Source organism: Aplidium turbinatum, chromosome 1, assembly GCF_918807975.1.
Source record: "Aplidium turbinatum chromosome 1, kaAplTurb1.1, whole genome shotgun sequence".
Taxonomy (NCBI): domain Eukaryota; kingdom Metazoa; phylum Chordata; class Ascidiacea; order Aplousobranchia; family Polyclinidae; genus Aplidium; species Aplidium turbinatum.
Genome location: NC_137472.1, coordinates 24821524 through 24834473, shown reverse-complemented (window position 1 = coordinate 24834473; position 12950 = coordinate 24821524). Strand labels below are relative to the sequence as shown.

The 12950-nt window shown below is 37.9% G+C and overlaps 2 protein-coding genes across 3 annotated transcripts in view; both read right to left on the bottom strand.

Annotated features, from left to right (window-relative positions):
* Nucleotides 1-12950, bottom strand: part of LOC145771048 (thioredoxin-related transmembrane protein 1-like) — a 167803-nt gene that overhangs the window by 51510 nt on the left and 103343 nt on the right. For both annotated transcript variants that reach the window (XM_082582794.1, XM_082582797.1), the window contains exon 5: nucleotides 7648-7693. In XM_082582794.1, the coding sequence (XP_082438920.1) occupies nucleotides 7648-7693 (46 nt within the window). The remainder of the gene's footprint in view (nucleotides 1-7647; nucleotides 7694-12950) is intronic.
* LOC145775696 (uncharacterized) lies at nucleotides 2025-2549 on the bottom strand. The gene has a single exon (XM_082587045.1). The coding sequence runs from the start codon at nucleotides 2547-2549 to the stop codon at nucleotides 2025-2027; it is 525 nt and encodes a 174-aa protein (XP_082443171.1).

Sequence of the window (12950 nt, the reverse complement as noted above, 5' to 3'; positions counted from 1 at the left end):
ATTTTGAACATAAATTAAAGGTCAACAGTGTCAGCATTCCAATGTTTATGATCACTAAGCATAGTGCCTACTTATTTTCACTGTTTTCATGATAAATCATTGTTGAATTTTTTCTGACCTACATTAAGGACTTGAGATTATTTGTCGAAAATGACCAAAATGTTACATTTTAAAAACATAAAATTTATAGTGAAGGAGTTTGATACTCAAAGATTTTATTTCATGAAATGAAAGAATAAATGTATGTGTTTGTCTGGTATAAATTTCAGCATGACCATAAAATGCCCACGCGGTCATTTGGGGCTCTAAACATAGGGGTAAAAAAGGGCCATTTCTGCCTGATAGGGTTTTCAGACCCCCATAAGATCTCTGTTAATGGCACCAAAACTACCAAATTTAAGTTGGCAGAAGAAAAGTTTCCAAATATTACAAATAATTAGGTTTTAGAGAAATATTTTGATTGGTTTGGGTGGTAGAAGCATTTGAAAATTGAAAAAATCACTTATACGGGGCAAAAAAACAAGATTTTGATGACCCACCTAACACTTATGCATCAAGAGATGTTATTTGTTACTATTGAATTGTGTAGTATAGTTTATGATGAACTACGGTAGCACAGCAATTTTTAGTCTTCTACCACAATTACAATAAAAGTTATGGGGCTCTGAAAATGGCTGAAATTGCTATTTGCTACCCTCCCAAGTCAAAAACGAGGGTAGCGCTCGAAATTCAAATGGCTGCTACGTGCAAACCGTTTGAGATATTGATCTAAAACTTAGGATTCTTTCGTTTGGTAGCCTAAGGTATAGTATGACAACTTTTCAGCAAAATCTGAGAGGTGCCATATACATGGGTGGCTGAGTTAATATGGAATGACCCAATTATCATTGCCGTTTTAGGGTTAGTTAGGGGTTAAGGGTTACGGTCTTATTTCAACGTTAAAAGGATGTAAAAGCGGCAATGATAATTAGGATACGGTACCCAATAATTTAAAAAAAAAATTTCAAAAAATCACCGAATAGGGAACTCTCCGAAAAAGGCTCTCACCGAATTGGACTCACCGAATAGTAGCAGAACCGTTCTCGCAATACTGTGAATATTTGAATTTATGTCATCACTTGATTGTGGTTACAATTTGTAGTTATAATAAAGTTTTCTTAGAAAGGCACTAGATCTAAAGGTGGATGGGAAGAGGAAACGCGGTCGTCCAAGAAGAACGTGGAAACAACAAGTGAAGGATGAATTTAAAAAAGTCGGACTGAAGGAGGAAGATGCAAGGGACAGGGTGAAATGGAGAAAAGGGGTTAAAACAATTGCTGCGCGGAAACAATCGGCCACCCCCACTAGTGGGGAACAAACCGACGATGGACTATGATGATGATGAATAAAGGTCAGGTTATGGTCATTAGTAGATCTGCTACAGGTAAAATGTAATCCTGCACCACCTGTTGCATAGCCCTGCTGCTTAATCAAGTTGCAGGCACTCACCAACCCACACTGAACCAGCGTGGTGAGTAAAGGTTCAAACCCACAATGAAAAATGAACACACATTCAAAAAGGCCCTTAGTCCCCGGCAGCCGAAAGGCAGAGGGTGCAAAGAATCTCCGGGTTCCCAAAATCTACATCTCTACGTATAATGTAAGAAGCTTAAAAGATGAAGACAGGCTTTTAGAATTAACACACGAGCTAAATGAAACAAGGATGAAGTGGCAAATAACACAAGGGAACACAATTTTTGTTGACTTTGATCTAACAATTGTTTTTGACTAACTTTTGGGCGCTGAATCCAAAAATGACATCAGTTTTTCTCTATCACGTCAAGTTTTTGAGCTAGGCACCCTCCACTTTCTCTCATAACCCACAAAAAATACAACATTTAAGACATCTGCGTTTATTGTATATAACGTTTTAAGAACTACAAGCAACCGAAGGTAACTCAATGGTTTTCAAATAAACATTTGTACAGCTCTATTCTGTTCGTTAAAACGGATATTGCTTCTACAGGATCAATAAAGTGCGAGTTTTAGGGCAAAAATTTACGCTTGTAGCTTTTCCTGGCATGTTCAAGCTGTGGGCAGTCTCGCTTAATACTCCAGCAATAGTCAGCCAGCATATGTAAGTCCCATCTTTCCTGATATCTTTCTTCCATCACCTTCAGATCTTGGTGGAATCTTTCTCCTTGCTCATCGCTGACCGCACCAAGGTTTTCCGGGAAATTAGAAAGATGGCTATGCAAAAAATGAATCTTAATGCTCATGTTGCAGCCGAGTTCTTTGTAGTTTTCCAATAGCTTCTGAACAATTTCGATATAATTCTCTGCCCGTGTATTCCCAAGAAATCCCTTGACAAGGTTTTTAAATGATAACCACGCATTTTTTTCCAATTCTGACATTGAACCACTGAAACGTTCATCTTTGATGAGTTGCCGAATTTGTGGACCATCAAATACACCAGCCTTAATTTTTTGTATTGACAGGCCAGGAAAAGCCAAAACGAGGTAATTGAAACAGTTGCTTTCAGTTGACAATGCTTTAACGAATTGCTTCATTAGGCCGAGCTTTATATGCAGAGGTGGGAAAATAATTTTCTCTCTGGCCACAAGTGGCTCATGTAGAATATTAGGATCACCAGGTTTAAGGTCAGATCTCGGAGGCCAGTTTCTCTCCACCCAGTGCTGATCTCGAGCTCTGTTGTCCCACATACATAAATAACAGGGGTACTTTGTGTATCTGTGTTGTTGACCAAGAAGAAAACATACCATTTTAAGGTCAACACATATGATCCAATTGTGCTTGGGATATTGCAACAATTCAATGACTTTTTTTATGTTCCCGTATTCTTCACGAAGACTAACTGAATGTGCAATTGGTACTGCGCCGTATAAATTGCCATTATGGAGAAGGACGCACTTTAAGCTCCTCTTTGAGCTGTCAATGAACATTCGCCATTCAGTTGAGTTGTAAATTGGAATTCCCAACTCCTCCAGTAAATCCTGTATATCATGGCAATACACAAAGCTACTGTCACTACGAAAGTACGGTAAAAATGCGCTTTCTCTTGATCGAAAGTACGATACCTTCGCTCCTTTTCCAAGTAAATTTTTCTCATTTAGTCTGGATGCTAAGAGTTCCGAAGCTTTTTTTCCTAGTCCCAAATCTCGTGCCAAATCATTCAACTCATGTTGATGGAATACTCCACGTTCTGAATCATCTTCAATTTTAAAATCTTCATCATTAGGCCTGCTATAACTAAGACATTCATCATGATCCAAATCTTCGAGCGTAGGTGTATGAACGAAAACTGGAACTGGGATTTCAGCTGAATGAGGCACTGGACGTATAGCTGATGGAAGACTTGTTATACCCTGACGTTTGCACCAAGCAAAAGTAACAGTCTGTGTAATGATCTTTAGGCTCTCGCCAAACCATGGGTATACCGAATGCCAATTTGTCACGTGTTCCCTTGGTCCACATCCGCAAACTCTCGATACACTGCTTGCATACCTTGTGGGGTGCCCAAGACTTATCTTGATCACCAAGTTTTATTTTAAAATATGCAAAGTAGGCTTGTTTGACAAATGCACTGACGTCTTTTCTTTGACTAGGAAGAGTAAAACTGCCGCAAATATAGCAAAAGGAATCCGGGTTATTTAGACACTGACGACGAGCAACAGCAGATGCAGTCGCAGACATGATAGTACTCTAATAAAAAAACATAAATACGTTAACTTAACAACACTTGCCTGTAACAATACAATGAACATGTGCATAATATCACTGTTAAGGAAAGCTATGTTAATTAGCTCATTAGCTTTGATTTTATTGTTCATATTTGCTAGGACTTTTCTGCTTTCTGTTGTCGATTCCATATTGACATATTTCTTGAATCAAGCAATTACATTCCACGCTTTTATGCAACTACAACTTCAAAGCGAGGCAACACCTGTTTTGAGTCAGCACAGTTGACAAGCTGTTTGAACGTGTGGTGTAACAGAGTCCTCACCTTTTCAAAGCATTTGACAGCAAAATTGCATAATTGTGTGAAATTTTGTGAACCTGAAACCACCACTCATCACTTTGCAGGGATAGGAACAGATATTATTTTATTGCTTGTATGTTTTTCCTTGAAAGTACGTGTACATGCATGGTTGAAAGTGGAAAGCAACTAACTTCACTTTTACCATTCTAATCTAGTTTCGTTGGATGATTGCATCCTCCAACCAAAAATGGGGAGAAAGCATCGACCTAAATCGATGCCTGTGCCTTTTTTGCTTAATAATCAGTTGACTCTTCTTGTATATAACTTACTATATGATTAGCTTGTGCATTCCTATTACGTATGGAAGAGCAACACGGCTAAAGTCGTAAAAAGTTGCGTATTTGGATGTATGCTGTAGAGCAAAAACTTGACGTGATAGAAGAAAACTGGCGGCATTTTTGAAATCAGCGCACCGGAATTAGCCTAAATCAATTGCAAAATCAAAGTCAACAATTTTTTTCTTCAAAATTGTTCCCCAGTGTAATTGGTCTAGCAGAAACAAGAAGACAAGGAGAGCATCTGGTACAGATTGGAGGAGGACACATGCTCTACACCAGAGGGGGAGATACTTCAACAAAAGGAGTCGGTTTTTTAATCCATCAAAACATAAAACACAAAATTACAGAAATAAAAGGAATTAGTGATAGAGTGGCTTCCCTCACAATAAAAATTAACAATAAATACTCTATGCAAATAATACAGATATATGCACCAACCACCAGCCATGATGATGAAGAAATAGAGGATTTGTATGAAGAAATAAATGAAGAAATGGAAAAAGAATAAAAGTCACTACAAAGTTATCATGGGAGACTTTAATGCAAAAATAGGAAAACACCAACAGAGTGACGGAAATACCACTGGAGCATATGGCATTGCAAAGAGAAATGCACGGAGAGATAAGATGATCCAGTTTGCAGCATCAGAGAAACTGATCATCACAAATACTCCTTTTCAAAAGTCAAATGGAAGAAAATGGACTTGGAAAAGTCCAAATGGAAACGTGAAAAATGAAATTGGTTATATTTTAACAAACAAACGAGAAATTGTCCTCAACACTGAAGTCATTCAAAGGGTTAGCATCGGAAGTGATCACAGGATGGTTTGCAGCACTATACGATTAAATGTAAACAGGAAAGAACTAGAATGATGAGAATATCAAACCCAAAGATTGACACCGAGAGACTGATTCAAAAGGCAGATGAATTTCAAATAGAGTTACAAAACCGTTTTGAAATACTTGAAAGCGACGTCAAAGATTTAGATGAAAAGACAAAACAATTGAACAATATTATTCAAAAAAGCGCAAAGAAAGTTGGCTGAATAGTCACGAGCCAAAGAGAAGAGAAACTCAAACCAGAGACTAAAAAGATGCTAAAGAAACGCAGAGAAATGACGAGAGAAACATCAAAAGGCAATAGTGAATATCGAGAGTTATGCAAGAACATACGAAAAAGTATTAGACAAGATCTAGTAAAATTCAACACCCTACAGGTGAAAAATGCAATTGAGACAGGCAAGGGATTGAAAAAATGCAACACTGAAAAAGATGGAAACAGAGCATTGATTCCGGCACTGAAGAATGAAGATGGCTCAGAAACATCAAACAGAGAAAAGATAATTGAAAGATGCGCTGATTTCTATCAAACATTATATAATGATCAAACACAAAACATTGTCACTAAAAATCCAGTCGAACAAATTCCTCCAATTCTGAAAAGCAAAGTTGAAAAGGCAGTCAAACAGATGAAAAATGGAAAAACACCCGGAGAAGACCACATAGTAATAGTTTTTAATGCAATTTTTAATGCAAATTTTAATGCAATTCAAATTCATGGTATATCAGATAAAATAGTAAACATTATCAAAAATACATACACAAATGGCACTGCACAAATCAGAACCGAGAAATTAAGTGATAAAATAAAGATTCAGAAAGGGGTGCGCCAAGGTGACACTCTTTCACCTGTTATGTTTACAGCTGCAGTTGAAGAGATATTCAAGAGGCTGAAATCTGAGACTGGACTTGTCATTAATGGACAACTGCTGACCAATCTCAGATTTGCAGATGACATCATCCTTTTTGCACAGTCAGAATGTACTCTGCAACAATTGCTTGAGGAACTGAATCGAGAAGGGAAACGAGATGGAATGAAGATGAACAAGAAAAAGACAAAAATAATGTGTAACGAGATAGCAGGGAAACAACCAAGGACGGGTATTTTGATAGATGGAGAAAAGATAGAGGAGGTTGATCAATACAAATATCTAGGGAAAATGATAACACCAGGAAACGACATGGAAACTGAGATCACCCAAAGAATAACATCAGGCTGGAGAAGATTTGGTCAATATAACACTTTTTTAAAGAGCAAGAATATTCCAATTAGCTTAAAACGAAAAGTCATGGACACAGTAATATTGCCAACATTAACATACGGAGCAGAAACATGGTCACTCACAAAACAACAAACAAGAAAACTGGCAGCAGCACAAAGGAACATAGAAAGAATAATATTGAACATAAATAGAAAAGACAAGATTAGAAATGAAGTTATCAGAAACAAAACTTGTATCAAAGATGTCATAGAAACAGCAACAAACCTAAAGTGGCAATGGGCGGGACATGTAGCAAGAATGAAAGACAACAGATGGGCCAGGATAACCACAGAATGGACACCAAGATATGCAAGAAGAACTAGAGGGAGACCAAAAAGAAGATGGCGAGATGACATAGAAGAAAAGATTGGCATCGCCTGGATGAGAACAGCAAAAGACAGAATGGTGTGGAAACATGTGGAGGCCATCTGCCAGCAGTGGCATGACCGCCTGATGATGATGAATATCTAATTGTCCAATAATATTGATGTGCATTATTTTTGTTTTGTGTACATGCTCGCCAAGTTAATGCACAATACGGCAATAGTCGTTCATTTTTTTTGTCCGTTCTTCATGTATATAAATTTTTTGTGCAATAGGCAATAAACTTATGAAATATTAATACTTTTGTCAAAAACATAACAAATAGCACTTTAATGAAACGATCAAGTGAAAACAGCCAGTGCAAAACAAACATTCTCATGCAGTAACACCGCATTGTTCAATGCACTGTAGACAGCATAGTTAACCATTCAGTTGGACGGGCAGATTTCGAGTTTCGCATTCCGTAGTGTCAAGATATCCCTGATTACAAGTTATAGTTGTGGCAACAAGGGTTTGTAGGTAAGCATAATTTACTCTTGTGACCATGTACACCTTTCAACAAAAAAACTTGTTATAAATGTTATAAATGAAGTTGTTTTGTTTGTCGTATCCAGGCTTACACCCGGTGGTTGAAGATTTAGATTAAGTGGACGAGAAGGCAAGGAAGCCAATCTTCATGTCCACCTTCAGGCATGCCTTTAAGTGTCCTGCTAAAGAAACAGCCGCATGCTCTTGAGTGGTGTCGAACAGTCGCCATTTCGATTGCCGTTCCAAGGTTTTCACCACTCGGCTATGCAGCCATAAATGAAGTGAGATTGCACTCAAACCAAGCCCACAAAAAATACAAAGTTGCAGTATTGGACAAACGTTGAAGAAAAAAGAATCCAATAAATAAAACTATTTACCTTCATAATGATTGAAGTCTTAAATAACCAAGACATCAAAGTCATTCTGCAAAATATTGATTAGAACCATTGAGACCATTAGATATTTTTTTCCAAAAATTACAATAAATTATTGCTACCATAACATAAGAAATTGCTAATGCATAATATTTTTAGACGAATTTGAGTGAAGTTCAATAACATGATACCTTCTGGTGTAAACTAAGCTAAACTATCACAAGATGTTTAATGTAATACCCAACTGAAGTTCAGAGTGAAAGTTTGCAGATAGGTTTTGCTAGCTGGCATGAAATTGAGGCAATAGTAAACTTATTGAAAGTGACAATTAGCAAGTAATAAATATGACAATACAGTCAATTCTACAACAACAACACAATTCAAATGCAAAGTTAAAAGTAACAACTTTGTGATCCCAAAGCTTTTAACGCTTATTTCAACATAATATGAGGAAAATGCATGATGGTAATATTGACAACACACGCTCTTAACACCACATAAATACACAGGAGATATTCTAGTCTTTTCAAATCGATCTTAAATAATCTAGTTCAGTGGTTTGCAACCTTTTTTCAAAGCAACCCAAATTTTCTAAAAAGTAAAGTTTAGAAAGTTTAGCGACACCAAGCATAACCATATATCTAAAGGCACCCATAAAAAAAGATGCTGGTAACATGACGTGTTGATAGCATTTTAGGTTGGCTAAAACAGTGGTTCCCAACGTATGGGTCATGACCCAAACTTGGGTCGCCTGATTATTTTTTTGGGTTGCTTGCTTTTCAGGCATATTGTATCTTGGGCAAAAAAATAACAATAAAAAAAATTTAAAATGTGAAGAGATTGATCATAAAACCGGCAAATATAAACATAAGGCATGAAGCGTTTCATGTCGAGCCATCGGAAAGCTTTGTAGCATGTTTGTAGTGCAAGAACTTTCAACAGTTTCAGTTTTTATTGCTGCTATTGTTATTATTATTAAATGTAAACCCAACAAAAATTTTCGTCTCAAACATAAATTAACTTTCCAAAATTACAGGATATACATTGCAACGTGCACTATTATGTCCTGACATCAAGCCTGGTATGGTATAATAACGCATCAAAGACAAAGCTCCAAATGCTGTATGGACTCATTGCTTTCTCTACAGAGAGGCCCTTGCTGCAAAAAAGCTGTCTCAAGAACTGCAGTGCTGCACGAAGTGTAGAACGATGTTGTGAAGTGTGTAAACTTCATCAAGGCAAGGCCACTAAATCGGCGATTGTTTTCGTCTTTGTGCACTGACATGGATTTTGATTATCAAGCATTGCTGCTGCACACAGAAGTGTGATGGTTGTCACGAGGTCGTGTCCTGAAGCGAGTTGGTGATTTGCGAGAGGAGATTGCAGTTTCCTGAGGCAACAAAACTGTGTGGGATTAGCCGAGAAGTTTTTGAAAGAAAATTTTAACGCAAAAGTTGCTTACCTTGCCGATATATTTGACTCTCTGAATTCTCTAAATTTATCTATTGCAAGGCAATGGTTGTCTGGAAAAGTTATGTCACCACAAATGAGTACGATTTGTTTCCTCAGCTAACGCAATATATTTGTGGAAAAAAAATTGGTATTAAGCAAACCGTAATTGCTGAAGCTGAAGATGCTATTACTATAGCGAAATCGATTCTTACTTAATAAATAACACTAAGAGGTTATTGTTGTGCAAATGCCAGCACTTGATGAATGCAAAATAGCAGTACCACTACTATGGAGAATCTCGAACACCTAATAGCCAAAATGATTGGATAATCGATCCATTTGTTGGAAAAGATCTGTCTCAACTTTCCATCCATGTTGCAGAACAGTTTATGGACATAACGACAGAAGCAGCAAATCGTATTTCTTTTGCGTACTTCAAAGACAAAAACTTCAAAGATTCTGCAAACATCCCGATTTGGGCTTCCATGTACAAAGTGTATCCCACAGTATCAAAATTAGTGATTCAAAAACTGATTCCATTTGCAAAAACTTGGCTTTGTGAGACTGGATTCAGTGCCATGTGTGCATTGAAAAGTAACCAGTGAAACCGACTGGATGTTGAAGCCGACATGCGCTATGTCTAAGCAGAAAAACGCCTCGATTTCAAAAATTCACTGACAGCAAGCAAGCACAGCTATCTCATTAGTGATTTGATCAACATATTATTTTCAGATAAGGTTACTGCTTTTGTAGTGCAGTTTGTTCGCGACACAATCTTGCATAGCTTTTAAAATATTACGACAACTTGCTTGGGTCGCAAGATTTTACCGAACTGATTTTTTTAAATGGGTCACCTTAAAAACATGTTTGGAACCACTGGGCTAAAAGGGACATGAAGTAAGCATGGAAAGAGGTAGGTCAACCCCGCTAAATCGGTCCACATTTAATCAGACCATCCGCTTTATCGAACCGTTTTTCACTGTTCCCAAATCTAAATCGATTTTTCTGTACAATTATCTCTACTTAATCGGACCACTAACCTACCCCGGTAGGGCGTGTTGATTTTTTCAATTGCCAAATCCCAACAATGACTGGTGCTAAAAAGTTGTGGCTTGGTGTAAAACTTCTAAAAATACCCTTTTAAACGAAAAATAAAGCAGTTTAGCTCGGTAAATAGCTTATCGAAATCTTGCTTCTTCAAGTTTTCCTCCTGCTGATAGGAATTAGTAAGTTTTCTTTTCCAATTGTGACGTAACACAGAATTTTTTTACAACAACTATATCTACATCAATGCTAACCTTACTGCGTAATAATGATGCATTATTTGCATCTGTTGGAGGCTGGCTGTAGCAAAAATAAAAGTAGTTAGCAAGCGTTATGACGTTTTGTGAGAGTTTTACTATTATAAGCGTGTGAGAAGTTTTACTATTGTTGGCAAGGTAAGTTTATCTTTGCAATTAAGACTTGCAGGTTTGCGGTAGCGTTACTGTTACAATAAACTTTGAAGTGGTGAGGGTGAAACACCATTTTCTTAGCTTTAATTAAACAATGCATAATCCAAAAAGTGTCATGTCCTTTTATGAATTTTTTGGTAGGACGTGAATTACTTCGAGTTAAGTTAAAACTACTTTCAGGAGTAGATTTATGTTGGATTGAGTGTTATATACAGCTGAGTTTACCGAAGAGAACGAAGGCATTTTGCTGCTGTGCTTCTTAAAGTTTTCGAGTTCAAAGATTTCTGTTACTGTTTGAATGGCTTCCAAGAGGACGAGGCTAAGTGCATTCACACATATGAGTAACTTCATTGGTACAAGCAGGGAGTTGTTGCCGTCAGAGCTTCCAACTCTTCGAGATGTTTTGCGATTTGGTTTACTGGTAAGAGAACAAAGTTGCGAAGATGTCAGAAATTATCCGACAGCTGCTCTTGCTAAAGATATTTACCCACAAGTTATAGAAAAATGGCAACGAGCAAACAGGTTATTTGAAAGTCCTGTGCTAAATTCGCAAGCTACTGTTCTCAGAAAGATTCGAGAGAGCTGGGAGCAGGCAAAAAACATTTCTCTTGGGAGAGGAAAACTGATGATCAAAGAAGAGTTTACTGCAAAACTTGACAAACTCTTCGACATTCTTAACTGCAAATGTAAAATTGTTAGCTGTTTTGAATTTGGTTGCCCAAAAGATGGTGGATGTAAACAAGAAACTCATGTTATTTGTATTTGCCCTAACCAAATGAAGATCCCTCTGATAGAACTAACATTCATCAAAGGTCAGAGGGAAAAGACTAGTTCAATTGGACCACATCAGATTGCATTACCAGATCTGCCAGAGCATAAGAGGCAAGTTAAAAGGCAGAAAAGGGAAGAAGATGAGAAAAGAAGGATAGATAAATACAGGCAAAACTGTCAGTCAGATGTTTCGTTTACTTTCTCAGATGATGAAAGTGACAGTGCTCAAACTCAAGATGAGGAAGTCACAGTTCAAATGCCAAGTACATCGGCATCTTCCGCTTATAGCAACAAGCAGTTCTACAACACGTTAGAGATACGTAATGTTGCCATGCAAAGTATCAGATATGGTGTTGGCCTACGTGCCGCAGCTGCCATCTCCACCGCTGCCTTAATAGATGTTGGTTTGATCAGTGAAGAAGACAAGAGTCTTGTAATTGATCATAGTAAAGTCAAGAGGGCCCAAGAAAAAGTTATGAAGTTTCTAGATCAAGAGTTTGATGATCGTTGTAGCAGGGGTGAAATTGACTGTATTTTCTTTGATGGTCGTCAAGATATGACTAAAGTTATGCTGAAAGCAGATAATTCCGATCGTCAGTTCCCCAGCATCATTAAAGAAGAGTATTATTGTGTATGTAGTGAGCCAGGTGGAAGATATTTGTACCATTTCACTCCTGAGAAAAGCTTACAGAAAAAACCAGCAGAAGTTATTGCAGACAATCTCGTTGATTTCATTAAGAAGAAGGGTATTGATAACAATCTGCAAGCCATTGGAGGTGATTCAACGAACGCTAATACTGGTTGGGGGGGTGGTTGCATGCACTGGGTAGAGGTGAAACTTGGTCGTAAGCTGGTCTGGTTGGTTTGTTCTCTACACACTAATGAGCTACCCTTACGTCACTTGATCACAAAACTGGATGGGAAGACATTGTCTCATAACAAGTGGACAGGCAAGATTGGAAAAATGCTAGACACTGCTACTGAACTTGAAGTGGATCCTTCATTTACCAAAATCTTCATTGGAGAGCCTCTTATTTCACTGCATGACGATGTCATAAGGGATCTCTCTACTGATCAAATGTATGGATATAGGATCGCAAAGGCCATAAGGACAGGGCAACTTCCCACAAATCTTGCACTTCTTGAAATAGGTCCCGTGAACCATTCCAGGTGGCTGACAACAGCAAACAGACTGTGTCGCATATGGGTTTCAAAACATGGTTTAAAAGGTGAAACCCTCAACAACTTAAGACTAATAGTGGAATACGTTGTTGGAGTTTACTTTCCGTGCTGGTTCAACATCAAGATAAAGCACACTTGAACAGAAGGTCCTCGTCATATCATGTTTCAGCTGCAACTGCTAAGGCTGCAGAAGGAAGTTGTGGTGGACGCTGTCATGCCATCAATCAAGCGTTCAGCATGGTACGCGTTTAGTGAAATGGTGATTCAAACACTCTTGTGCTCAAAAGATATTGAAGAGAGGAAAGTTGGAGTACAAAAGATTGCTGACATTAGGGGTAGAGATGGCTGTACATTGGGTGATCTTTCCGTTCGTCCCAGAAAGACACCTTCAATCAACCCCGATGCTTCTTCTCTGTTGGAGTTAATAGACTGGTCTGTGGGGGTGTA